The 27,768-nt window shown below is 35.1% G+C and overlaps 1 protein-coding gene across 10 annotated transcripts in view; it reads right to left on the minus strand.

The window, feature by feature from the left end:
- The window catches only part of FER (FER tyrosine kinase), a 460,601-nt gene that overhangs the window by 116,073 nt on the left and 316,760 nt on the right, over positions 1–27,768 (minus strand). For all 10 annotated transcript variants that reach the window (XM_057737769.1, XM_057737780.1, XM_057737781.1 and 7 more), the window contains one exon: positions 372–495. In XM_057737769.1, coding sequence (XP_057593752.1) covers positions 372–495 — 124 coding nt within the window. The remainder of the gene's footprint in view (positions 1–371; positions 496–27,768) is intronic.

Raw genomic sequence — 27,768 nt, forward strand, 5'->3', positions numbered from 1 at the left:
TTTATAAGTAATTTCTTTAAAAAAGGAGAATAAGTAACACATGAAACAATCTTATTTGGCTATAAGTCTCTAACTGCTTATATGACTAACTTGTAGTACATCTTATCATTATGGTATTCGTGATTATAATAAAACAAATTTTAATTAGTAAGTCATTGTCTAACGAAGTGTACTTACCTCAGGAAGATAGAAAACAAGTGTTTCTGTAAACTAAGTAAGCAACTATCAAGAATGCTTTCACACGAAATACGAAAACCAACAAGAAAATACATGTTTTGTGAAAGAAGTTCAGTGCTTTACGACAGCAAACATATCAGTTTTCTAATATCCTAATCAAAAAACTGGAAATGTTTTTAAAATATTCTTCTTACCTGTGTATACAGTTTTTACTCTCAAGATAGGCCATACCAGAAGCAGCATCTAATGAAAATTTCACTAATTGTTTGAGTTTTATTTCATCCTTCTTCTTTCTCAGAAAGGAGAGAAAATCACCTCCTAGAAGAATTGACAGATGAACAATGAGACAAGATCGTGATGAAAGTCATATTTACCACCTATTAGAGATAGCTGACAGAACAAAAATCATCATTCTTGCCAATTTCATTTAAGGTGAGGATAAAAGAAAATATGAAAAGAACACATCTTATTAGAAAGTTGACATGAATTTTCTTAGATGCAGTTTAAGCACTTTAAGTGATTCACACATAATATTCAAAGTCATAGTTTTTCTGAGGTCACAATTTGTCACCAATTTGCCTGGCTAAAATTTTCTGAGAAATTTTATTGTCTCTAATACCAAATAAAAGATTATAATGAGCTAAAGTAAATGATATCAAATTAGTTATCAGATTCAGTGATTTCTTAAAAAATTGAGATTATTAACAACATCACTCAGACAGGAAAAAAAAAAGCTATGATTTTGATAAGATTTAGTTGCTGAGCCAGATTGCATTTTTGTGCATCAAATGGATTTCAGTGATGTCTTAGAGAAACTCCTTAAACCAGCATGGTCCAAAAAATGTAATGCAAGCCACACAGTAATTTTAAATATACCAGTAGCCACATTGAAAAACATAACAACAATATAAAGGTGAAAGTGAAATAATGTTTTTTCTTTAGCCCAACATATATAAAATATTATTAAATCAACATGTATCATTACAAAATTATGGTGGACGTATTTTAAATTTTATCATCCTAAGTCTTTAAAATATGTAGTATATTTTATATTTAAGGGACCTGTCAATTTAGATGCAAATTTCCACCTGAAATACTTGATCTGTATTTAGGTTTCATCAAATTCACAGTTAAAAAAGTAGATTCATATACCTAGGTTATTCCAAACATACTTAAACTTTTCCAGTAACTGAATCATGTTATTAGAAATTAAATTTTTAAATTTAAATCATTTAAAATTAAATGAAATTCAAAATTTACTTTTTTAGAAGCACTAGACAAATTTCAACAACTCAAGAGCTCAAGAGCCACTTATGAACAGTGACGACCGTATTAAGTAGGGTAGCCTTAGACTGCATTCACTAACAGCATGGTATTTGAGGCTATGGCTGGATTACTTTTCCTTATTAATATATAGTGTAATGTATTGTATTATTAAACAAAACAAAGTTAAAGTATATTAGAATGAATGTTCTCTATAAACAGTCATTCCTACTTCCTCTTTCTATTAGGCCCTCAGATATTAAGCCAGAATTCTGCAAGCGGGATTAACATTTTAACTGTCATTTCCTGGTGATATTGATCCTCTTTACCAGGGATCTAGGCCTCCTTAAATAAAAGGACTCTAGAAGTGAAGAGTTAATGGCTTTTTCTTTAATGAGAATACCTAGAAAATAAACACCTGCTTAATTCTCCTTAGAAAGTTCTCTTTTTCTAATCTCTTCTCCTATTTACAAATCAAGTATTATACAAATTTAGGTGGACTATTTACAAAATCAATAAGATATATGCTTTAAAAATAATCAATGTTGTCAGGTAATTTTTTTTTCTGTTCTTTTAAAGAGAATATCAAGTTAATTCCTATGAACATTACTGAAATAGTTTCTATCAAGCTTGACTTAATTTTCCAAAAAAAACCAAAAAAACAAAAAAAACCCCCAAAAAACCACTAAACGCGATAGTAAACAGCAAAATTAACCCCTTACTTCTCAACTTTAATAGGTACAAAAAAATGTCTATTAAAATAGACTTGAAATAAATATTTAATTCAAGTTACTTCCTGGACCAATATTCACATATATTAATCATTTTGTTAGAAATACATTGGCCTAGTTAGAAAAAATGCACTTTTCTGGTCTTGAAACCAGAGCATTTTGTTTAAGCTACGGAATAACTTTGAAATGAAAAAGTCTTTTCTGGAATTTGATTAAAGAAGCATACGACATAACCCCAGTGTTCTGGGGAATCCTAATATTATTTCTTTCCAAAATTAGCTCACATTCAGCATTTTTCCTTCTGCCTCCTGCTCTTTTTAAATTTAGACTTTCACATAATTCTCCTTATACTCCCAACCCCTGGCCCAGCTGTAAACCCTGTGAAGAGAATTATGCCTCTGTTTTTCAGTATGCTAATTTCAGCACCCACCACAGGATGTCTAGCATGTAATAATATGTCAATAAGTATTCTTGAATGTATGAGTAAATAATGTATATCTATCTCTTTCTTCTTGTAGCTTATAAGCTACCCATGAGGGCAATTTACCATTAAATTTTTTATTAATTTTAAACATTTCTTCCTTAGCCCCTCTCCAATGGTTAGAACTATGATTTTCAAGTACTTGTTAAATGTTAAAATAATGTTTAGAAAAGGATGACATTACATCTCTTATCAATGGCACCTGACAGATGCCATAATACATTTAAGACTCTGAGCTCATCTTGATAGATGCTTCTGTAACACCACTGCCTTACAAACTGCATCATCTAAAAAAATAATTTGCAAGGAAAGAAACAATCCTTAGCAGATAAGATGGTAAACCAACAAATGCACACTATATTAATAAACAAAGAAAAGATAACACTTAAATAGCATTAAAAATTGGCTGAAAAGTGATGCCAAGTCAATAAAGATAAAGTACTAGGAAGGTATAGTTAGATACAGCTATTTCAGAATACTGTGACACCAAAGATACAGACAAAGGGCTATCTAACTGTCTTTTAGTTAATCCAACAATATTTCTGCCTTAGAGAAATTTCTTGCTTTAAATCATTAAATCATTAAAGTAAATTTTAAATTTATTTCCAATTTATATTTATTCAAGCCACAGACAGAGTGATCTTAAGGAGCAGAGCTGCACCATTCCACAGCCCTAGTCAGCTTCTTGCAGAACACTGTCGAGAAGCAAGGCCTTCAGTAAAAAATTAAATAATTATGATTCAGTACTAAAAGCCTAAGCCTTGAGCAAGTGCAGTCATTAAGGACCCTGAAGCAAAAAATAAACTATCCAAAGGACAGATTATGAGACAAAAGCTAGGATACCAAGAAAATAATTCAGACTGGGCCAGGAACATTCCCATAGGGACTATACTTGATTGCTAACATTTAGTGAAGAAGAACTGGAGACTGACATCAGATGACAGGATCTTTAGTATTCACTGTGAAGTTACTATAGACGACAGGGTCTGCTTCTTTGAACTCATTCTTTTGTCATTTTCACTGTGCCAATTTAAAGAACCTCTTAGAATGTGTGATATATACAGCAATCATATACGTAGCACGTGTATACATGTTTGTATATGTATGTGTGTATCATGTAGCCTAGAGTACCCTGACCACTGTAGTAAGATGGTGGTGTTCAAAAATGTGTGAAATAAGATAATAACTCCCCTTTTGTTACTCTATTTTACCAAGGCATATTTCTCTATGGGTATTCTGCACATTAAACCAAGACAGGATGGATTATTTTCTAGAATTCTTCACCAGTGATGAATTTCTAAGACAATTCTTAGAATGTTTTTATAGCCAAATTTTAGTTTACTAATGAGATAGCATCACATGGTAAAAAGAACATGGATATTGAAATCACACTGATTTAGGTCTGATTACCTATGTGACCTGGGGTAAGTTGTTTAATCTCTCTAAACATCTTTAAAATATAAGGATTAATTCCTTTTAGTTCTCAAGATGATTTTGAAGACTAAAATGTATCTAAAGCACTAAGCAAATGCCTAGCACATGGTACAATAAATGCTACTACAACTTATTATTTTTGTTTAAGTTATTTTGCATATAAAATGAGGAAGAGTTGTAGTGGGGACTGGTTGTCACACAACATCAATTTTCCTTTACACACCTAAATTTCCTTTAGGAGACTGCACTTCTCCCATTTTGAAAAGTATTTACCTCCCTTCAACAGTAAGGGTGATCCTGGATTTGCTTAACCCAATCAGTAGAGTTCATTTCCCAGTGACTGGCTCAGGGATAGGCACATGGTTTAATTCAGACCTTTGAGATACAAGGAGAATCTTTAAAGGGTGAAAGAAAACTCCTGGGGCATGGAATATTAATTGGTGAGAACTCTCCCAGAGGTTTCTGTGCCAACACTAAGACCCAGCTTCACCCCAGGGCCAGCAAGCTCCAGTGATGGACACCTCACGCCAAACAACTAGCAAGACAGGAACACAACCCCACCCATTAGCAGACAGGCTGCCTAAAGCCATACTAAGCCCACAGACACCCCAACACAACACCAGAAGCAGCCCTGCCCAGCAGAGGGACAAGATCCAGCCCTACCGACCAGAACATAGGCACCAGTCGCCCCCACCAGGAAGCCTACACAAGCCACTGGACAAACCTCACCCAGTAGGGACAGACAACAGAAATAAGAGGAACTATGATCCTGCAGATCCTGCAGCCTGCAGAGAGGAGAGCCCAAGCACAAAATGAGTAGACAGAGAAATATGCAGCAGATCTTCAAAGAAGCAAGGTAAAACCCCACAAGATCAAACAAATAAAGAGGAGATAGGCAGTTTACCTGAAAAAAATTCAGAGTAATGATAGTAAAGATGATCCAAAATCACGGATACAGAATGGAGAAAATACAAGAAATGTTTAACAAAGACCTAGAAGAACTAAATGGCAAACAAACAGTGATGAACAACACAATAACTGAAATTCAATATACTCTAGAAGGAATCAATAGCAGCATAACTGAGGCAGAAGAACAGATAAGTGAGCTGGAAGACAGAATGATGGAAATAACTGCCATGGAACAGAATAAGGAAAAAAGAATGTAAAGAATAGAGGACAGTCTCAGAAACCTCTGGGACAACATTAAACACACCAACATTTGAATTATAGGGGTCTCAGAAGAAGAAGAAAAAAAGAAAGGGTCTGAGAAAATATTTGAAGAGATTATAGTCAAAAACTTCCCTAACAAGAGAAAGGAAATAGTAAATCAAATCCAGGAAGCACAGAGAGTCCCATACAGGATAAACCCAAAGAGAAACATGCTCAGACACATATTAATCTAACTATCAAAAATTAAATATGAAGAAAAAACACTAAAAGCAGCAAGGGAAAAGCAATAAATAACATACAAGGGAATCCCCATAAGGTTAAGAGCTGACTTTTCAGCAAAAACTCCGCAGGCCAGAAGGGAGTGGCAGGATATATTTAAAGTGATGAAAGGGAAAAACCTACAACCAAGAATGCTCTACTCAGCAAGGCTCTCATTCAAATTTCACAGAGAAATCAAAAGCATTACAGACAAACAAAAGCTAAGAGAATTCAGCACTACCAAAGCAGCTTTAAGACAAATGCTGAAGGAACTTCTCTAAGTGGGAAACACAAGAAAAGAAAAGGACCTACCAAAAAAACCCAAAATTAACAAGTGGTAACAGAAACATACATATTGATAATTACCTTAAATGTGAATGGATTAAATGCTTCAACCAAAAGACACAGACTGGCTGAATGGATACAAAACCAAGACCTGTATATGTGCTACAGGTCACTACAAGAGACACTTCAGATCTAAGGACACATACAGATTGAAAGTGAGGGGATGAAAAAAGATATTCCATAGAAATGGAAATCAAAAGAAAGCTCGAGTAGCAATACTTGCATCAGACAAAACAGACTTTAAAATAAAGACCATTACAAGAGACAAGGAAGGACACTACATAATGATCAAGGGATCAACCCAAGAAGAAGATATAACAATTGTAAATATTTATGCACCCAGCATAGGAGCACCTCAATACATAAGGTAAATGCTAACAGCCATAAAAGGGGAAATAAATAGTAACACATTAAGAGTAGGGGACATTAACACCTCATTTACACCAATGGACAGATCATCCAAACAGAAAAAAATAAACATTAGCTTCAAATGATACATTAGACCAGATGAACATAAGTGATATTTATAGGACATTCCATCCAAAAACAACAGAATACACCTTCTTCTCAAGTGCACACAGAACATTCTCCAGGACAGATCACATCTTGGGTCACAATTCAAGCCTTGGTAAATTTAAGAAAACTGAAATCATATCAAGCATCTTTTCTGACCACAACAGTATGAGACTAGATATCAATTACAGGAAAAAAAAAAAAACTGTAAAAAATAGAAACACATGGAGGCTAAACAACATGCTACTAAATAACCAAGAGATCACTGAAGAAATCAAAGAGGAAATCAAAAAAATACCTAGAGACAAACGACAATGAAAATACAATGATCCAAAACCTATGGGATGCAGCAAAAGCAGTTCTAAGAGGGAAGTTTATAGCAATACAATCCTACCTCAAGAAACAAAAAAAAATCTCAAATAAAAACCTAACGTTACACCTAAAGCAATTAGAGAAAGAACAAAAAAACCCAAAGCGAGCCAAAGAAAAGAAATCATAAAGACAACATCAGAAATAAATGAGAAATAAATGAAGGAAACAATAGCAAAGATCAATAAAACTAAAAGCTGGCTCTTTGAGAATATAAACAAAATTGATAAACCATTAGCCAGACTCATCAGGAAAAAAAGGGAGAAGACTCAAATCAACAGAATTAGAAATGAAAAAGGAGAAGTAACAACTGACCCTGCAGAAATACAAAGGATCATGAGAAACTACTACAAACAATTATATGCCAATAAAATGGAAAACCTGGAAGAAAGGGACAAATTCTTAGAAAAGTACAACTTCTAAGACTGAACCAGGAAGAAATAGAAAATATGAACAGACCAATCATGAGCACTGATTGAAACTGTGATTAAAAATCTTCCAACAAACAAAAGCCCAGGGCCAGATGGCTTCACAGGAGTATTCAATCAAACATTTAGAGAAGAGCTAACACCTATCCTTCTCAAACTCTTCCAAAACATAGCAGAGGGAGGAAAACTCCCAGTCATTCTATGAGGCCACCATCACCCTGATACCAAAACCAAACAAAGATGTCACACAAAAAATAAAATTACAGGCCAATATAACTGATGAACAAAGAGGCAAAAATCCTCAACAAAATACTAGCAAACAGAATCCAACAGCACACTCATACACCATGATCAAGTGGGGTTTATCCCAGGAATGCAAGGATTCTTCAATATAGGCAAATCAATCAATGTGATACACCATATTAACAAACTGAAGGATAAAAACCATATGATAATCTCAGTAGATGCAGAAAAGGCTTTTGACAAAATTCAACACCCATTTATGGTAAAAACTCTCTAGAAAGAGGGCACAGAGGGTACCTACCACAACATAATAAAAGCCATATACAACAAACCCAGAGCCAATATCATTCTCAATGGTGAAAAACTGAAAGCATTTCCTCTAAGATAAGGAACAAAAGGGTGCCCACTCTCACGACTATTATTCAACATAGTTTTGGAAGTTTTAGCCACAGCAATCAGAGAAGAAAAAGAAATAAAAGGAATCCAAATTGGAAAAGAAGTAAAACTGTCACTGTTTACAGATGAAATGATACTATATATAGAAAATCCTAAAGATGCTACCAGAAAACTACTAGAGCTAATCGAAGAATTTGGTAAAGTAGCAGGATACAAAATTAATGCACAGAAATCTCTTGCATTCCTATACACTAGCAATGAAAAATCAGAAAGAGAAATTAAGGAAATACTCATATTTACCACTGCAACAAAAAGAATAAAATACCTAGAAATAAACCTACCTAAGGAGGCAAAAGACCTGTAACAAACTAAAAGACACTGGTGAAAGAAATCAAAGATACAAACAGGTGGAGAGAGATACCACATTCTTGGATTGGAAGAATCAACACTGTGAAAATGACTATACTACCCAAAGCAATCTACAGAATCAATGCAATCCCTATCAAATTACCAATGGCATTTTCCACAAAACTAGAACAAAAAATTTTACAATTTGTATGGAAATAGAAAAGATCCCGAATAGCCATAGCAATCTTGAGAAGGAAAAATGGAACTGGAGGGATCAAGCTACCTGACTTCAGATTATACTGCAAAGCTACAGTCATCAAGACAGTATGATACTGGCACAAGAACAGAAATATAGATCAGTGGAATGGGATAGAAAGCCCAGAGATAAAGCCATGCGCATATGGTCACCTTATCTTTTACAAAGGAGGCAAGAATATACAGTGGAGAAAAGACAGCCTCTTTCAATAAGTAGTGCTGGGAAAACTGGACAGCTATATGCAAAGGAATGAAATCAGAATACGCCCCTAACACCATACACAAAAATAAACTCAAAATAGATTAAAGACCTAAATGTAAGGTCAGACACTATAAAACTCTTAGAGGAAAATATAAGCAGAATACTCTATGATATAAATGACAGTAAGATCCTTTTTGACCCACCTCCTAGAGTAATGGAAATAAAAACAAAAATAAATAAATGGGACCTAATGAAACTTAAAAGCTTTTGTACAGCAAAAGAAACCATAAACAAGACAAGAATACAACCCTCAGAATGGGAGAAAATATTTGCCACTGAAGCAATGGACGAAGGATTAATCTCCAAAATATACAAACAGCTCATGCAGCTCAATATCAAAAAAACAAACAACCCCATCCAAAAATGGGCCGAAGACCTAAATGGACATTTCTCCAAAGGAGACATACAGATCGCCAACAAACACATGAAAAGATGCTCAACATCACTAATCATTAGAAAAATGCAAATCAAAACCACAATAAGGTATTACCTCACATAGGTCAGAATGACCATCATCAAAAAATCTAGGAGAGGGTGTGGAGAAAAGAGAACCCTCCTGCACTGTTGGTGGGAATGTAAATTGGTACAGCCACTATGGAAAACAGTATGGCGATTCCTTAAAAAACTAAAAATAGAACCACCATAACATCCAGTAATCCCACTCCTGGGCATATATCCTGAGAAAACCATAATTCAAGAAGATACATGTACCACAATGTTCATTTACAATAGCCAGGACATGGAAATAACCTAAATGTCCATCAACACATGAATGGATAAAGAAGATGCGGTACATATATATTATGAAATATTACTCAGCAATAAGAAGGAATGAAATTGAGTTCTTTGTAGTGAGGTGGATGGACCTAGAGACTGTCATACAGAGTGAATAAGTCAGAAAGAGAAAAACAAATACCATATGCCAATGCATATATAAGAAATCAAGAAAAATGGTACTGATGAACCTAGTGGCAGAGCAGGAGTAAAGACACAGATATGGAGAATGGACTAGAGAATACGGGGAGGGGAGGGGCGGCTGGACGTAGTGAGAGAGTAGCATTCACATATATACACTACAATAGATAGCTGGTGGGAAGCTGCTGCATACACAGATACACAGGGAGATAAGCTCGGTCCTTTGTGATGACCTGGAGGGGTGGGAGGGGGAGGGTAGGAGGGGACTCAAGGGGGAGGAGTTATGGGGATATATATACACACATAGCTGACCCACTTTGTTGTACAGCAGAAACTAGCACAACATTGTAAAGCAATTATACTCCAATAAAGATGTGTATATATATATATATATACACATATATATGTATATATATATGTATAAAGAGGGTGAAACAAACTTGTTTTTTTCTTTTCATTAAGAGAAGTACCAGGAAAGAAGCACTCACTGCAAGTGGAAGTGTACAGGACACCATGTAGTGCCACAAAAATCTGCAGCCTTGGGATGAAGCTATCACCATGGAAAGCAGAAAGAGTGAAGGAAAGGGAATAGATGTTGGTAACATGTTTGATTCACTGGATCAAATACTACCTCAAGAGTGACTTTCCTTTAGATATTCCAGTTAAGTGAATGAATGAAAGCCGTATAAGTTTTTTGACACATCTCCCATACTAGCCACTCAAAGATTCCTTATGGATAAAATAATATCTATATAATAAATGTCTGTAACAAATAGGAAATAGTAAATAGAAGTGTTTTATTTTGTTTGCAGCCAACTTTTAGAGGATACAAGACCATTTTATTCTCAGCAGCTCTTTCTCAAAGATTTCTTACTCCGTGCTGTGAAAATCTGATCCTACCTGTTCTTTCAGTATTAATGGGACTCTGAGGAACTGATCATATTAAACTCAGAGAGGTTGTTACATAAATAATAACACTAATTTATCAGTTTGTCATTAGAGAAAAGGGATCATCAGGGCCATACCACTAAAGACTTCTTGTCATTGAATCATGTAGAGATCTTAATTTATCTTCAAGCAATTTCAAAGGTTATTAAATTAAGAGATGCCAGTCCCTAGTGATATATATAATATATAATTCATTACCCTTGTTTTTTAGGATATCAATTTATTCCTGAGAAGTTTGGTTTAGTTGTGTTCACTTATACATGTAAAACAGGATCATAATCAAAGCAAATATTAAATTATAGAGAGCTATTATGGAGGCTCCATTTATGTCACTGGGCAGAGTTCTTATTGAAAAAAAAAATAAACTTTTGGTCTTTTCCTCTCTCTAATGAACGTTGTGACTGTTAGCCAGCCCATCAAAAACAAGGGGAAAAATCTACATGATAATCATAAACAATGAATGCTGGTTCAACTTATACTCTGTGAGACACAGAATAGGTTTTATATAATGGGAGGTTAGCCAAAACAAGTTTTTAAAGAAGAAAGGATCGATGCAAGCACTGAAGTGGAGGATGCTGACTGCTACATGTAGAGTATACTTAGGAGAGATGGATTTCATAGAAAGAGAGATTAGCCAGGAAAATGCACTAGTTGTTAATCGAGGTGATGAGGGCTTATACTAGGAATTATCAAAACAAAACAAACAAACAAAATAGCATTAGATCTGAAAAGACTCGGTAATAAGCTAGACATGGATCAGTTCATAGGGGAAGATGAGAAACATGAAATACTGAAAAACTGAAAAAGACTCCAAGAATATACTGGCTTTTCTGATACCATCGTCTTCTTTGTAAAGAAGCACCTGCTGAACAGCCTGCTACCTAAGCAATGTAGTTCAGCTGGGCCAAAGGCAGAGCTGAGTGTGTGGTTTTCCCAGTTTAGATTAATACATGACATTACTCTTTGCAAATGAGGTTTCTTAACAGCCGTGCGCTGCCAGCACTGCAGAGTACTGGGACCTTTTGCATTTCTCCTTTGCAGATGATCTCTGAGAACGTAACCCCCTAACGGTCATGATAACAGTTCTATGAAATAAAAGGGTACATTTCACAGTATTTTTAACTTGCTGGTCCAAAGGGCACCAGCTATACTCTTGCTAGGCATTATGTGCTCTACCAGGACAGATTCCAGAGTCAACTTTCACGAACCGTCAGAATGTCAGTTTCCAGAAAGTACTTTGGAGATAATCAGCTTTTTCACATTGTGGAGCAGGGAATTGAATTCACCTGACTTTTATTTTTAAGATGGTGATTTTGGTGATACAATTGAAATTCTAAGGCAAATGTCTGCAAACTTTGGCCTGGAGAACAAAATCAGCCCACTGCCTGTTTTTGTAAATAAAGTTTTATGGAAAAACCACCACATTCATTCCTTTACATATTGTCTACAGATCCTTTCAAGCTGTGATGGCAGAGTTGTAACAAGAGACTGTATGGCCCTGAATGCCTAAACATTTTACTATCTGGCCCTTTACAGAAAACATTCGCTGACTTTTGTTTTAAGATATTACTCGGTATTCTGTGTAGCTGTAGTCCCTTTCTCTCAAAGGTTCTTATGATTGTTTTGGATACTTTCAACCAAGATTTCACTTTTCACTGTGTGTTTTTTGCATGAGGGCTCAACAGTGCTAACTTTTAATGCTCAAAAAGGAAGCAGAAAAGGTAATTAAATTATCTTTACTTCATTAATTTTATTTCCTAAGGCTGACACATAGTTACACATAAAAACATACATAAAGTGAGATTATAAATCCCCTGCTATCCTCCCCATCCAGTACCCACCGTCTGCCACCAAGACAAAAACATTTCATGGTCTGTCTCTCCCTGCTTTCATGCCAAAGAACTTACTTTTCTATTTTGTGGCTTCCTATGCCCTTCAAAGCTGCCTTTGATATAAAATATAAAGACAAGAATGGATAGAAAGATCAGGTGTATAAAGATGTTGGCTACTGGAACACCCTTTAAATACTTAGAAGCTACAATGGCATTTTTTCTGAATAAAAAATTCAGTGGAATGCTTATTTTGATGTGTCTATCTACTACAGGAAAACCTGCAGAGAGAAAAGAAAAAGGCATCAATTCAAGCTTCCTTAGAGTTTTAAAGAGATGTGGGATAAAAAGACAAATCCAAAAGCTCACTTAAATTTAGTAAGGGAAAAATGCTTATAAAAGCTAACAGTATTTTTAGAAATTGAATTTATTGGGGTTTCCCTGGTGGCACAGTGGTTAAGAATCTGCCTGCCAATGCAGGGGACAAGGGATCCATCCCTGGTCTGGGAAGATTCCACACGTTGGGTAGCAACGAAGCCTGTGAACCGCAACTATTGAACCTGAGTGCCACAACTACTGAAGCCCACACCCCTAGAGCCCATGCTCCTCAACAAGAGAAGCCACTGCAATGGGAAGCCTGCACTTGCCACAACTAGAGAAAGCCTGAGCACAGCAATGAAGATCCAACACAGCCTAAATAAATAAATTAAAATTAAAAAAAAAAGAAATTGAATTTATCACAGGCTAGGGATTTCAGAGACATTAAATTCCCCAAATCAATGATATCAGTGGCTACTTTATAAGAATTATTACATAATCTTATTATCTAAAATAACTAGAAACATATATGTATATCTTCTTATTTATGCATTTCTGTTGGATATTTATAATTTATGCAAAGGTCTTGCTCAGAAATACATTCACAAATTATGGAACTTTCTATCAAAATAAAAATTATTGCTTTAAAATATATTTTAAAGAACACATTGCAGCAAAGAGTTTGGAATGTCAGTATTAAAGAAAAATCAGAAAAAAACATGGAGTCTCCTCTCACTTTTTAAAAAGTTGTGGTAAAAAACCTCATAAATTTATCCTCTGAAGTGCATAGTATGATATTGTTAACTATATTCACAATGTTGTACAACAGATCTCTAGAACTTTCTCATCTTGCATGACTATGTACCTAATGACCAACTCTCTGTTTCTCCCTCCCATCAGCCCATGGCAACCAACATCCTATTTCCTGTCTCTATGAATTTGATTAATCTACATACCTCACATAAGTGGAATTATACAGTATTTGTCTTTTTGTGATTGGCTTATTTCACCTAACATAATGTCATCAAAGTTCATCCACATTGCAGATTTTGACAGGATTTTCTTCTTTTTTAATGCTGAAGAATATTCATTTTGTGTACATGGCACATTTTCTTAATCCAGTCACCTGATGATGGACATGTAGGTTGTTTCCATCTCTGGACTATTGTGAATAATGCTGAAATGCATGTAGGTGTGCAAATATTTCTTCAAGATCCTGTTCCATTCTTTTGGATATATACAGAAGCTGAATTGCTGGATCATTACTAGAGTTCTATTTTTAGTTTTTTGAAGAATCTCCATGCTATTTTCCATAGTGGCTGTCCCAATTTACCAATAGTGCACAAGGGGTCCAAATTCTTCACATCCTTGCCAACACCCATTATTTTCTGGGTTGCTTTGTGTTGTTTTTTGATAGTGACCATCCTAATGGTTGTGTGGTTTCAATCTGCGTTTTTCTGATGATTAGTGATACTGAGCATCTTTTCATATGCTTATTGGCCATTTGTTTATCTCTTTAGAGAAATCTGTATTTAAGTCCTTTGCACATTTTTTTAATTGAGATATTTGGGTTTTTGTTATTGCCACAGGAATTCTTTATATATTCTGGATATTAACCCCTTATCTGATATAAGATTTGCAAATTTTTCTCCTCTGCTGTAGGTTGCTTTTTCACTCTGTTGACTGCTTCCTTTGCTGTGCAGAAGTTTTTAAATTTGATGTAGTATTTTGTGTATGTATTTGTGCTTTTGTTGCCTGTGCTTTTGGTGCCATATCCAAGAAATCATTGCCCATTTCAATGTCATTATGTTTTCCCCTATGATTTCTTCTAGAAGTTTTATAGTTTCACATCTTATATTTAGGTCTTTAATCCATTTTCAGTTAACTTTGTACAGGTATAAAATAAGGGTTCATCTTCACTCAACTGCAAGTGGACATACAGTTTTCCCAGTACCATTTACTGATGAGACTATCTTTTCCCATTCTGCAGTCCTGGCACCCTTGTTAAAGATCATTTGACTGTATATGCTAGGGTTTACTTCTGGGATCTCTATTTGGTTCTGTTGCTGTCTGTCTGTCTATGTGCTGGTATCATACTGTTTTGATTACTGTAGCTTTGTAATATGTTTTGAAATCATGACTGTGAAACCTCCTAATTTTTGCTTCTTTCTTAATATGGTTTAGCTCTTCTGGGTCCTTTGAGATTCCATGTGAAGTTTAGGAGTTGTATTTTTTTCTACTTCTGCAAAAAAAATGCCACTGGAATTCTGTAGGGAGTGCATTGTATCTGTAGATTGCTTTGAGTAGTATGAACATTTGAACAATATTAAGCCTTCCAATTCATAAACACAGGATGTCTTTCCATTTTTTGTGTCTAATTTCTTTCAGCAATGTTTTATAATTTCAGTGTACAAGTCTTTCGAGTCTTTTACTTCCTCAGTTAAGTTTATTTCTACATAATTTACTCTTTTTGATGCTACTGTGACTGGTATTGTCTTCTTAATTTCCATTTAGGATTGCTCATTACTACTGTATAGTATAGTAACACAACCAATTTTTGAGTGCTGAGTTTATGCCCAGCAACTTTTCTGAATTTCTTATTAGTTCTAGTGGGGTTTTTTTTGTGTGTGGAATCTTCAGGGTTTTCTACATATAAGATCACATTATCTGAGAACAGAGATGATTTTACTTCTTCCTTTTGAATTTAGATGCCTTCATTTCTTTTTCTTAATTGCTCTAGCTAGGATTTCCAGTACTATGTTAAATAGAAGTAGTAAGTGGGCACCTTTCACTTGTTGCTGATCTTAGAGGAAAAGCTTTCAGTTTTTCACCATTGAGTATGATATTAGCATTGAGCTTTTTTCCATATGATCTTTATTATGTAGAAATAATTTTTTTATTTCTAGTTTGTTGAGCATTTTTATCATGAAAAGTTGTTAAATTTTGTCAAATCTTTCTCTTGCATCAATTGAGATGATCCTGTGACTTTTGTTTATTCTGTTTATTCTGTTAATGTGGTATCTTACGATTATGGATTTTCATATGTACTATCATCCTTGTATCACATTTACACACAGAACATACTTCACTGAGATCACAAATTTCCTTCCACCCTCCCCATCCACAATCTACTATCTGCTACTTATGCAAAGTTTAACTGACTGTTTCTGTCTCTACTTTCATGTCAAATACTACCTGCCATCTTCACTCAGAGAAAAAACTATACACATTTTAAAATTTCTCATCAATCTGAGGTAGCATACAGCAGAAACTCTTCTGACTACTTGGCTCACTGTCAACAACACTTGATTCTTTAGATGAACCACATGTCTCAGTACAGGTATCTTTCCACAGTAGTTCTCTCTGTAAGATTGTTCATTTTTGAAGGAGCACTTGATCATTTCATCCACCTGGGGCTTTCTTAACTGTCTATAATTCATCTTCAACTGCACTGGCTGAATCAAGAGGGGACTGTCTGAAACTAGAAAAATATCCTTTATAACAGCATCAAAAACCAAAATACTTAGAAATAATTTTAAACAGGGATGTGTTACACCTTTACACTGACAACTAAAAAATATTGTTGAGAAATTAAAGAAGTGTGAATTAAATGGAACAATATACCAAGTCCACGATTGGAAGACTGAGTGTTAAGAGTCAATTCTCCTCAAACTGATCAATACAATCAGTGCAACTCCAAGTTCCAAGCAGGCTTTTTGGTTTAATTTCACAAGCTGCTTATAAATTTTTACATGGAAATGCAAAAGATCTAGAATAGAGAATAATGATGAAAAAAAAAAAAAGCCAATTGGGAAGAGTTAAACTATCCAATTGTAAGAATTACTATAAAGTCACAATCAAGGAAGTATGTTTTGGCTTCAGAATAATCAAGTAGATCAATGGAACAGAATGGAGTCCAGAAACAAACCCACCTACTTATGGCTGATTCATATACCATATAAAACACCAAAGCAATTCAATGGGAAAAGGAAATTCTGTTAAAGAATTGATATACCATTTTTAAGAACTGGTATTGAAAGAACTAGGTAACTGTCTGGGAAAAACAGACCTCAATCTCTAGCTCACACCATACACAAAATTAATTTCAAGTGATATATAGACCTAAAGTATATAGCTCTGAGAAGGAAACATAGGAAATACCTTTATGATCTTGGTAAAGATTTTTTAGACCTTAGAAAGCAGTAACCATAAATATAAAGAAAGAAAAAGAGAGATCCATCATTATAAAAAGTAAATAACAACTCTGTAATAACCTAAATGGGACAAGAATTTGAAAAAGGATACATGTATATGTATAACTGAATCACTTTGCTGTACACCTGTAACTAACACAACATTGTTAATCAACTTTACTCCCATAGAAGTTAAAAATTAAAAAAAAAAAAACAAAAAACGTGGACAGGTAAGCCATGGAATTGACTTTTTCTTTAAAATAAAAAAACATTTTTGGGCTTCCCTGGTGGCGCAGTGGTTAGGAATCTGCCTGCCAATGCAGGGGACACAGGTTCGATCCCTGGGCCGGGAGGGTCCCTCATGCCACGGAGCATCTAAGCCCGTGCGCCACAACTACTGAGCCTGCGCACCTAGAGCCCATGCGCAGCAACCAAGACCCAATGCAGCCAAAAATAAAATAAATAATAAATCTTAAAAACAAAAAACATTTTCATCATGGTTAAAAAAATACATAAAATTCAGCATCTGTACTATTTTTAAGTAAATATATAGTTTAGTAGTGTCTCCCTCTGAGATAAAGGTTTGATTCCATTTATACAAAGTTCAAAAATAGCCAACTCTATTTTATAAGTCAGGAAAATGGTTACCATGGGTGTGTATACTTTGTGATCATTTGAGTTCTATACTTATAATTTGTGTACTCTTCTGTGTCATATTTTGTTTGATCTAGTATTTCACCCTATTTATAAGCCAATAAGAGACTGTTATTTTTTCGTGGGTCAGAGATGAATTTTATTATACATAGCACAGCATGGGGGTGTTGTGGATAAGCCCAGATGGATGCCTGCAGCACACAGAGCAGGATGTGTTTCAGGAGAGGAACGATGAGTTTCAGAAAGCTGTCACTTGATAGCAGGCAGTAAGCAAGCCTGCTCTTTGTCTCAGAGGGAGACGTTACCTTATCCCTAGAAGTTGCTCACTAAGAACACACCCCTGAGAAATGGCCCGGGTAAAGATCAGTCAGGGCCTTGCATTCTTGGCATACCCAGTAAGACAAGTAGAAATGCAAGAGATCAGTGGAAGAGTATCTCTCAACATACTTTAATAAAAATCTTACTAGATTTTTTTATACTATAAAGAAACTATTAGATCAGGGGAAGGTCATAAATATAACACAACACGATTTCAGCAAGCCATTCGACTCATCGTTACAGCCACCTGGTAGAAATGCAGATTAAGTGAGCTAGACAGAATTATAGCTGAGTGGGGTCTGTAGACTGGATAATTAGCCATGGAATCTTGATCTAAGGATTGATGGAGATTTGTCAGGAAGTGATCAAGTATGACTTTGAATTCTGTGCTTAATCTTCTCATTTTCAAAATTTTTGGCAATAATTTGGATGAAAATACAAATGGCATGTTACATGTAGTACAAAAAAGGTAAGTGAACTTGTTTTAATAATTTGACAAAAAAAATTAAGGTGATACCAAAGCTACTTTCAAATATGTAAAGAGCTTTTTTTTTTTAATGAAATAAGAATTTTATTTCTCATGTAACTTCTAGTTTCAAGTAAGGGTTATGTTTTGTGTGCCAGGATAGCACGTCTAAATTATTTCTTTAAAAATACTAAGAGAAATCCTCATGTGTGAGTTCACTTTCAAATATTTGCACCAGGAAAATTTATCTCCCTTTTCCCTTAGAACAGAAAAGCTATGTTGCTTAGCGTTTAGAATTAAAAAAAAAATACAAAGTGAGTACTTGTGATGAGTCTGACATATTTCTACAATAACGAATAGTCAAGGATAAAAAGATGATTTCTCATATCAGATGAGAGATTTTAGAGGTATCAAAATTTCCTAGGATGGATGACTTTTCTAGCAGATTAAATCAGCTTAACTTGATCTATCTTAGGCAAACATATAGAATAAGACTGTTGACATTCTAATAAAGTATGGCAAATATAATTATTTTGGCAATATCTTATTACAGGTAAGTTAACCCCTATTTGGGATTTCAGTGAGAATCAGGAAAAAATTCCTCTTCTCTAATAAGTAAAACCCTTGGTAGAGGAGTTTAATATTAAAAGTGTCTTGCATGTATTTAATAGTTTATATATGCTGGCATAGGCATTATCTCATTGAATTCTCTTAACAACACTTTAAGTATTAATTGACTTTACCAAGTCAATTGGGAAAGTAAACTCAAAGTAAGTGGAAGTACTGGGTCTCAAATCCATGTATTTTTGTCTAGAAATCAGAATTCTCTTGCCTATAGCAGTTTTCCAGGCACAGAGTAGTGACTGTGTCCTGAAAGGACATGCACTTGTCATGTGTCAGGTGGGGCACAGATGACCAAAATCTTCCACATGTGAGGGGACTGTGGGGGGCTTCCTGGCAGACTGCGCAGTGGATAGCCTCTCAAGCGGCACAGGTAAGCTCTTCCGCCAGCCACCTCACACAAAGTCTCTTGTGATACATGAGGCAAGGGCAGAGTTCTGTCAAGAAAGGATACAGGAAAGGGTAACGTTCAAGAACTTTACAGTAGGAAAACAAAGACCAAAAAATATAAGTGCTTAATCCAATTCCACAGGATTCCACGTAAATTGCTGAAGGTCTATGAAAGATTAATGGATACTCTCTTTTCCAGTTGTTTGCAATCTAATATGGAAGATAAAAAATTCAGAAATAAACTATATTAAAAGACATAGTAAAACAGTAGCTAAATATATACACAAGTAACATGTTGTAAAGGTTTGGAAACACAATGAAATCTGACTTGTGGGATTGGAGAAAGATTCAGAAAGCAGGTAAGGCTGTGAAAGACGGAGCAGGATTTCAATCGGGGGTGGGGGGACAAAGAAGCAGCACCTGTACTTATTTTAAAAGGGAAAGATATAAATTAAAACAAAGAGCTCATGAGAATTAAACAACCATAGAACCAAGACTCACATTTCTGTATGTGTTTACTTATATTTTCATGCTGCTGAATTTTCTGCACTAAACTGGCACTACTGATGCTGAATAGTGATGTGTTCTCCTAGGTAACTGCTTAGGAGGAAAAGCTAAATTGGGTTCACTCTAATATCGAACATATTGAATGATAACTTTTTTCTTTAAACTTGATTTTGGATATAAAATAAACATTAATGCCTTCTTTGAAGTTTTTCTAGTAGAATGTATGTCTGTGCTAGAAACAATTATGATTCTCTAGAAGCACAAGAATGTTTGGCCATAAACAGATATTCTTCCTAATTCATATCACCATGAAACGGGTTCCCAATTACACTGAATGTTCTCAAATCCAAGCAGGAAAAAAAAAAGATATATTAAAGTAATTTGATTTAAATGTTTTTCTTAGGATAAGTACTTTCAGGAAAGAGATAAGAACCATGCGTGCAGTAAAATTCTAGTTATCTAAAGGAAAAAAAAACCGTTTTTATACATCTTTAAGATTAACAGGGTTTTACTACATAAACTTGCAGACTGTCTTCTCATTCCAACTTTGTTTGTAATTTAGTTTTAGGAATTTAGGTAAACTGCTCAATTTCTCTGGATTTCACCTATTACATATAGGGCTTTGGGCTAGAATGACCTCGAAGTTCCAATCTAGACCCAGAAGCTCAGTGCAACAGAAAGTGGGGAATATTCAGTCACCATCTCTGAGTTCCTCGTTTTAATATACTCTACTTTGGACACATCGAATGCAGTCATATTTTATTTACTATAGAAGCCTTCCACTCTTATCACTCAATATCATCCCTCTCTATGCCAGGGTTGTGGCACTGCCATCTGTGTGTATGACCTGTTGATAAAGCTGGAGCTGCTCAGCAATTCTCCATTCCTGAATCTCCCCATCTCAATCATCAGTGCCATCGTTTCTCTGAAATCTGATTCAAGCAATCTGAGAATAATGCTTTATTAACATACTTTATTCGGCATATCCAATTTACTATCTTATTCCTTGCCACTATCATTAAACCTTTACTGTTAGTGCTTTAACATGAACCCTTAGTCGTTCACTTTGTGATTAGTGAGAACTTTGTTTTTAGATACCAAACTCTCACAAGAATATGGAATCATTCTGCATCATAGTTTGCCAGCTAATTCACTCCCATTATTCAGACATAAAATCCATAAGCATCTCCCTTCCTCATTCTACAAAAGATGACTTTTACCAGTATCGTCAATTAAAAATGACTAATTTAGCCTCTATCCCTTCATAATCCATAACTTCACTTTTACAAACAGTAAATATTTCAGTTTATATAGATTTTTTTGTTAAGTTATTATCTATGTGACCTTTTCACAACCACTCACATAGAGTATTCCAGATCTTTCATCATAAACTCCCAGAAGGCACAGCCCAGTAGGTAAGTCATTTTGTATAGCACGACATACAGATAGGCAATTAAAACTATTTTCATTAAAGTGATGGGTTAAATGTCACAGAGAGACCAACAAAAGACTTAGATTGCATGGGCATTCTCTTCAAGTTATTGTCGGTCATTTCTTATGGGTATTATTTTCATTTTAGGACATGACTATAAGCTCAGTGAGCAAGCAGAGAGAAAAATGCCATGTATAACTGGGATTTTCTTTTTCACTTTGGTTATACTTTATCATTGTATCTAAGAACATAAAATAATGTTATTTATCAAAAAGAGACATTAAGTTTATTAAACTACCAAACTCATAACCATAAACATAGACCATAGTGAGATCATGATCCAAACAACGTGGATAGAATGACAGAGGAAATGAGCTCCTTTAGGTTAATTCCCACGCTGCCAGAAATGGCTTCAAGAGCACATGTTGGCATTTAGTCCAGAAGCAGGGTCAGGAGGACAAAGGGAGCTGTTGCCAGTCGTTCAGCTATAGTATCCGACAGCACATTACAGGGCAGTGCACACAAGGGAAAGGGTGCCCTAAAAATTTGCAGGATCTAATCTGACAGGACACCTTCTGCCTTGAATAGATTTCTCTGGGGTAACTGTAACCTTTTCTGAGTATCGTTTTCTTGCCTGGTTACAGTGCCCTCAAGCCAAAATTTTGCCTAGGGGTTCTAGTATCTTCCTTCTATAGACAGGACACTGTTTATCTGACTTCCAGCTGTACAAAATAAGGACATAGCTTATCAATGCTACGGAAAAATGAGAAAAAGGCTGAAACTACTATTACTGTGCTCTGCAATTCATTCACTCAGTAAATATGATGTAATACCACACCATAAGACATTCAAGACTTATGATGAAAGGATACTTTCCATTCCATACTTCTAAGCACCAATCTGGAGACATCCATATGTCAAAAAAGCCTACAACAACTTCCCAATTTCTCTCCACTTTTCTAGACAGAGGAAATGTCTTTTTACATATATCACCCCTTCACTTATTTTATATTTATTTATTTTTTAGCTGCGTTGGGTCTTAGTTGCTGCCTGAGGACTTTCTCTAGTTGTGGAGAGCAGGGGCTACTCTTCGTTGTGGTGCACGGGTTTCTCATTGCAGTGGCTTCTCTTTTGTGGAGTATGGGCTCTAGAAGCATGGGCTTCAGTAGCTGCAACACGTGGGCTCAGCTGTCGTGGCATGCGGGTCCTAGAGTGCATAGGCTTCAGTAGTTGGGGCACATGGGCTCAGCAGTTGCAGTGTACGGGCTCTAGGGCACTCGGGCTTCAACAGTTGTGGTGCATGGGCTTAGCTGCTCTGCAGCATGTGGGGTGTTCCTGGACCAGAGATTGAACCCATGTCCCCTGCATTGACAGTCGGATTCTTAACCACTGCACCACCAGGGAAGTTCCACCCCTTCACTTTTATGGACTATTTCTTCTCTCCTCCCTTTTCCCCTGGTATAGAATTGGTTAGGATACTTCCATAACCATAGCATCTTCTTCAACTGATTTTAAATAGGTCTATGCTATTCAACTAAGATAAAACAGGTTCTGGTCAATGTTAAATTTAGTCTTCTTCCACTACTACCGGATAAAACAGAAAAGGATATTTTATACAAATTTAACTTTAAAGCCACCCATCATTCACTTAATCTGGTATTCAACTTGGTGGGTGTAGCTGTGAAGATTTAAGACATCACTCAGTCTGTAAATATATGGGAACAAGAAATAAAGTGAATACAGTTTCACTTTGTTCTCCTTTCATTCCAGACAACGGGTAATAATTGTGGCAAAAATATTTACCTGATAGCTGTATTTTAAAATGCGGTTTATAGTTATCTTCCCTCATAGACTTTAATAAGTTCTGTAGGAACCAACTCTGACAGTATTCAAATAAGAGACATAATGTGGATATTCTATGTAAATCTGTTGGTGGCAAAATTTTCTAGGTGTAAACTCCTACAGGGCAACTCCTATCGTGCAAAGAGTTTATGATATTTTATATTCCTACCAATTATGTCCATCCTGTAAGAGTGACTTAGTAAATATTTACTGAGTATATACCTAGTTTTTACAACAGTTGTCTACTCTAAAGCAGTTTATCACCTTCTTAACCTCATTCCCTGGAAGATGGGAAGGAAGTCAGTAAACACACATCTTTTTGAGGGAAGCCCCAAAAGAAAGGACATTAGTGCGACCTGGTCTGATTCTGCAGATCTATCCAAGTTGACTGAGAAAAAGAAGAAACTGGAAGTCAGACAGTGACTACTCATTTTAAGAAAGATGTAGAGAAATTACCCAGAGATGGTTATGTATAAATAATGCACCATTAAGTTAGTCATGCAGATTTTAATCACCTTCTTGATAATAAGGAGTGAAAAAAAAGTTCTGGTTAGTAATGAACTAATAAACCACCAGCTCCTCCATAAGCATTATTTTCAAGATCACCACTGCTGCAACACTTTATAGATTCCATGGACATATCCTTGAATCCTTAATTGCTGTATAATATGAAGTAAAGAGGGCTGTCACTAGCAGCGTATGTCTTCAATTTTGCTCCTTTGTTATTCTTATAGTCTAGGTGTACTTCTCAAAACTGGTGAACTAATCCCAGATAATCCGTGAGCCCAGCCTTGAACTTTTACAACCCTTTGTGGGTACTGGTGATTGCTAATGCTGGTGATTGCTAGTTTATTTCAGAAACTCCTGATTTACATGCTTTCACTAAATAATTTTTGAGTCACAATTTCCTCCTCTTTAAAATGAAAACTATAGTAATACTTAAGTATTACACAGGGTAAAACAAATCATATTTATTTATAATTGTGAAAAACTAACCCAATAATATGTTTAAAGTCCTTTATAAAATAAAGTCCTTTTATCAAATTTGAAAAAGTTAAAGAAAATAGTAATATTTGTTGTGTGACATATACTCTTTTGCCATCATCCCTTTATTTCTATGTGGCTGTCGTTAGTGAGCCAGATGATATGCAGACTGGTTATGGGCCATGGAGGAAAGAAAGTCAAATGAGTAGACTAATGACAAAACAGTAAAACTAGATGGAAGGGAAAGGAGTATAAGTAATAAAAAATGGGCCCTTGAATTGTCCAGAAAAGGCCAAGAAACCAGGAGTATTGCCCTGATGGATGGCCCAGAGTAAGTGGTCTGCTTCTATCAGGCTTACAGACAGAGAGTTTCCAAAAGGCCTTGCAATGTATATGATCCATAACAAATTGATATTATCTTTTTATATGAGTAGTAAATAGGGAAGAATGTTGTTGAAAAATTTAATTCCATGGTCTTTTTTTTGCAAGTAATTTTCCATTAATAAGAGATATATATAATTTTTTAGAATTATTCTGAATGCAGTAATTGTTCATACAACAAAAGATTATTTTATCTTACCTTGAGATTTTTTTTAAAAGATTTCCGGTTAAGTGACCAGACTAGACTAGATTTAGGAGTTAATTTATATAGTAAGGGGAAATCAAAATGGTGTGAAAATCTAAACAAACCTCATTACAATTGATCCTGTGCTTTAAATACAATTTTTCCTTGAATAACCCTCTCTGATACCTAAGTCTCTCACAGATTGATTCAGAAACATTTTGCCCCAAAAACGTCTCAGCTTCTTTAATACTATTGTTAAAATCTGGCACTATGAGGTTTCATTCTTGCTTTTAATAATATATTAATGTAATGATATTAAAGACATTGTGTACAAGTCAGAAAAGGTAGCTGATATTAAGGACGGTGAATGAAAGGCAGACACATTTAAGAGAGGTGAAAGACAACTATGACCAAGTGGATGCAAGGGTGGTTCAACATATGCAAAATCAATGTGCTGCAGCACATTAACAGAATGAAAGGGAAAAAAATCCTATCATCTCAACAGACATGAAAAAGGTATCTGACAAAATTCAAAATCTGTACTTAATATTAAGAACTCTTAACAGTAAGGTATAGGAGGAACATACCTTAACATAATAAAGACCATATATGATATGCCCACATATAAGCATGTACGTTATACTTAATGATGAAAGGTTGAAAGCTTTTCCTCTAAGATCAGCAGTAAGACAAAGGTACTCACTCTCACCATTCCTATTCAACATAGTACTAGAAGTCCTTGCCAGAACAATCAGGAAACAAAAAGAACTAAAAGGCATCAGAATTGGAAAGGAAGGAGGAAAACTGTCTCTGTTTGCAGCTGACATAATTTTATATACAGAAAATCCTAGACTCAACCAAAAAACTGTCAGATCTAATCAATGCACTCAGTAAAGTTGCAGCATACAAAATTAACATACAAAAATCAGAAGCGTTTCTATAAATGAATGACTTATCTAAAAAATAAATAAAATGATCTTACTTATAATAGCATCAAAAACAATGAAATACTTAGGAATAAAGTTAACCAAGGAGGTGAAAGATCCTTACACTGAAAACTGCTACACACTATAGAAAGAAATCAAAGACGACACAAATAAATGGAAAAAAATCCTGTGTTCATAGACTAGAAGCATATTATTCAAATATCCATACTACCCAAAGCCATCTGTAGATTTAGTGCAATTCCTGTCAAGATTCCAATGCCATTTTTTATAGAAGCAGGAAAAAAAAACTCCTAAAATTTATATGTAACAACAAAAGACCCCAAATAGCCAAAGCAATCCTGAGAAAGAAGAACAAAGCAAGAGGCATCACACTTACTAATTTCAAACTGCACTAATCAGAACAGCATGGTACTGGCATAAAACAGACAAATAGATCAATGGAATACGATACAAAGCCCAGAAATAAACCCAAGCCTATACAGTCAGCTACTATTTGACAAGGGAGCCAAGCATATTTAATGGGGAAACGACAATCTCTTCAATAAATGGTGCTGGAAACTGGATATTCACATGTAAAAGAATGAAACAAACCCCTATTTTACACCACTCATAAAAATTAACTCAAAATGGATAAAGGCTTAAATGTAAGACCTGAAACCACGACACTAAGATGAAAATACAGGAATAAAGCTCCTTGCCATGGGTCTTGGTAATGATTTTTTGGATATGATACCTAAAGCACAATGAACAAGATAAAAAATAAACAAATGGGACTATATCATACGAAAAGGCTTCTGCAGAGAAAAAGAAACCATCAACAAAGTGAAAAGAAAATCTACAGATTGTGAAAAAATACTTGCAAACCACGTATCCGATAAGGAGTCAATATCTAAAGTAATTAATGAACACATACAACTCAATAGCAAAAATACAAAAAACCCAATTAAGAAATTTGCAAAATACCTGAATACACATTTCCCCAAAGAAGATATACAAAAGGCAGATAGGTACATGAAAAGATGTTCAACATCACAATTCAGTAGGGAAATGCAAATCACAACCACAATAAGATCATGTCTTAAGCCTGTTAGAATGACCATCATCAGAAAGACAAGAGATAACAAATGCTGGCATAGATGTGGAGAAAAGGGAACCTCCTGTGAGTGGGACTGTAAACTGGTATAACGACTATGGAAAACAGCATGGAGGATCTATAAAAATAAAAAATAGAATTACCTTATGATTCAGCAATTCTCCTTCTGAAAATAAATACAAAGGAAACAAGAGCACTAACTTGAAAAGATCTGTGCACCTCCATGTTCATAGCAGCATTATTTATAATAACCAAGACATGGAAACAACCTAAGTGTCCATCGACGGATGAATGAATAAAGTATAAACTTGTGGTATACACACGCACACACATACACAATGGAATATTATTCAGCCATTTAAAGATAAGGAAATCCTACCATTTGCAACGTGACATCATGAATGGGCCTTGAAGGTACTATACTAAGTCAGACAAAGCAAGACAAAAAGTGTATATTCTCATTTATATGTGGAATTTAAAAAGACAAAGAGCTCATAGAAAAAGACATCAGATTTGATGTTACCAGAGGCGGGAGAAACATAGAAGGGGAATTTGAAGGAGGTCAAAAGATACAAACTTCAAGTTATAAGATAAATTCGTACCAGGACATAATATACAACATGATGACTAGCTAACACTGCTGCATGATACATAGCAAAGTTGTTAAGAGAGTTAATCCTAAGAGTTCTCACCACAAGGAAACAACTTTTCTTTCTTTTCTTTTTATTACATCTATATGAGAGGATGGATGTTAGCTGAACCTGCTGAGGTAATCATTTCACAATATAGGTAAATAGAACCATAATGCTGTGGGCCTTAAACTTACACAGTGATCGTATGTCAGTTATTTCTCAATAAAAAGGGGAGGCGGGGAGCAAGACCAAGCAAAAGAAATGAGAGATGATGAATGATGAGAGATGACAGGCAGACTGAATGATTTAGGAAGGGAAGCACACACAGGAAACATTAGAAAACTAATCATAGGTGAAGAATTTTGAGGTCTAAAAACTGACTTTCATTAAATTAGCAACACCTAGGTCAGATAAAAATTCAATTTGATATATAATATATAT

The sequence above is a fragment of the Hippopotamus amphibius genome, chromosome 1, assembly GCF_030028045.1.
Source record: "Hippopotamus amphibius kiboko isolate mHipAmp2 chromosome 1, mHipAmp2.hap2, whole genome shotgun sequence".
NCBI classification, from domain to species: domain Eukaryota; kingdom Metazoa; phylum Chordata; class Mammalia; order Artiodactyla; family Hippopotamidae; genus Hippopotamus; species Hippopotamus amphibius.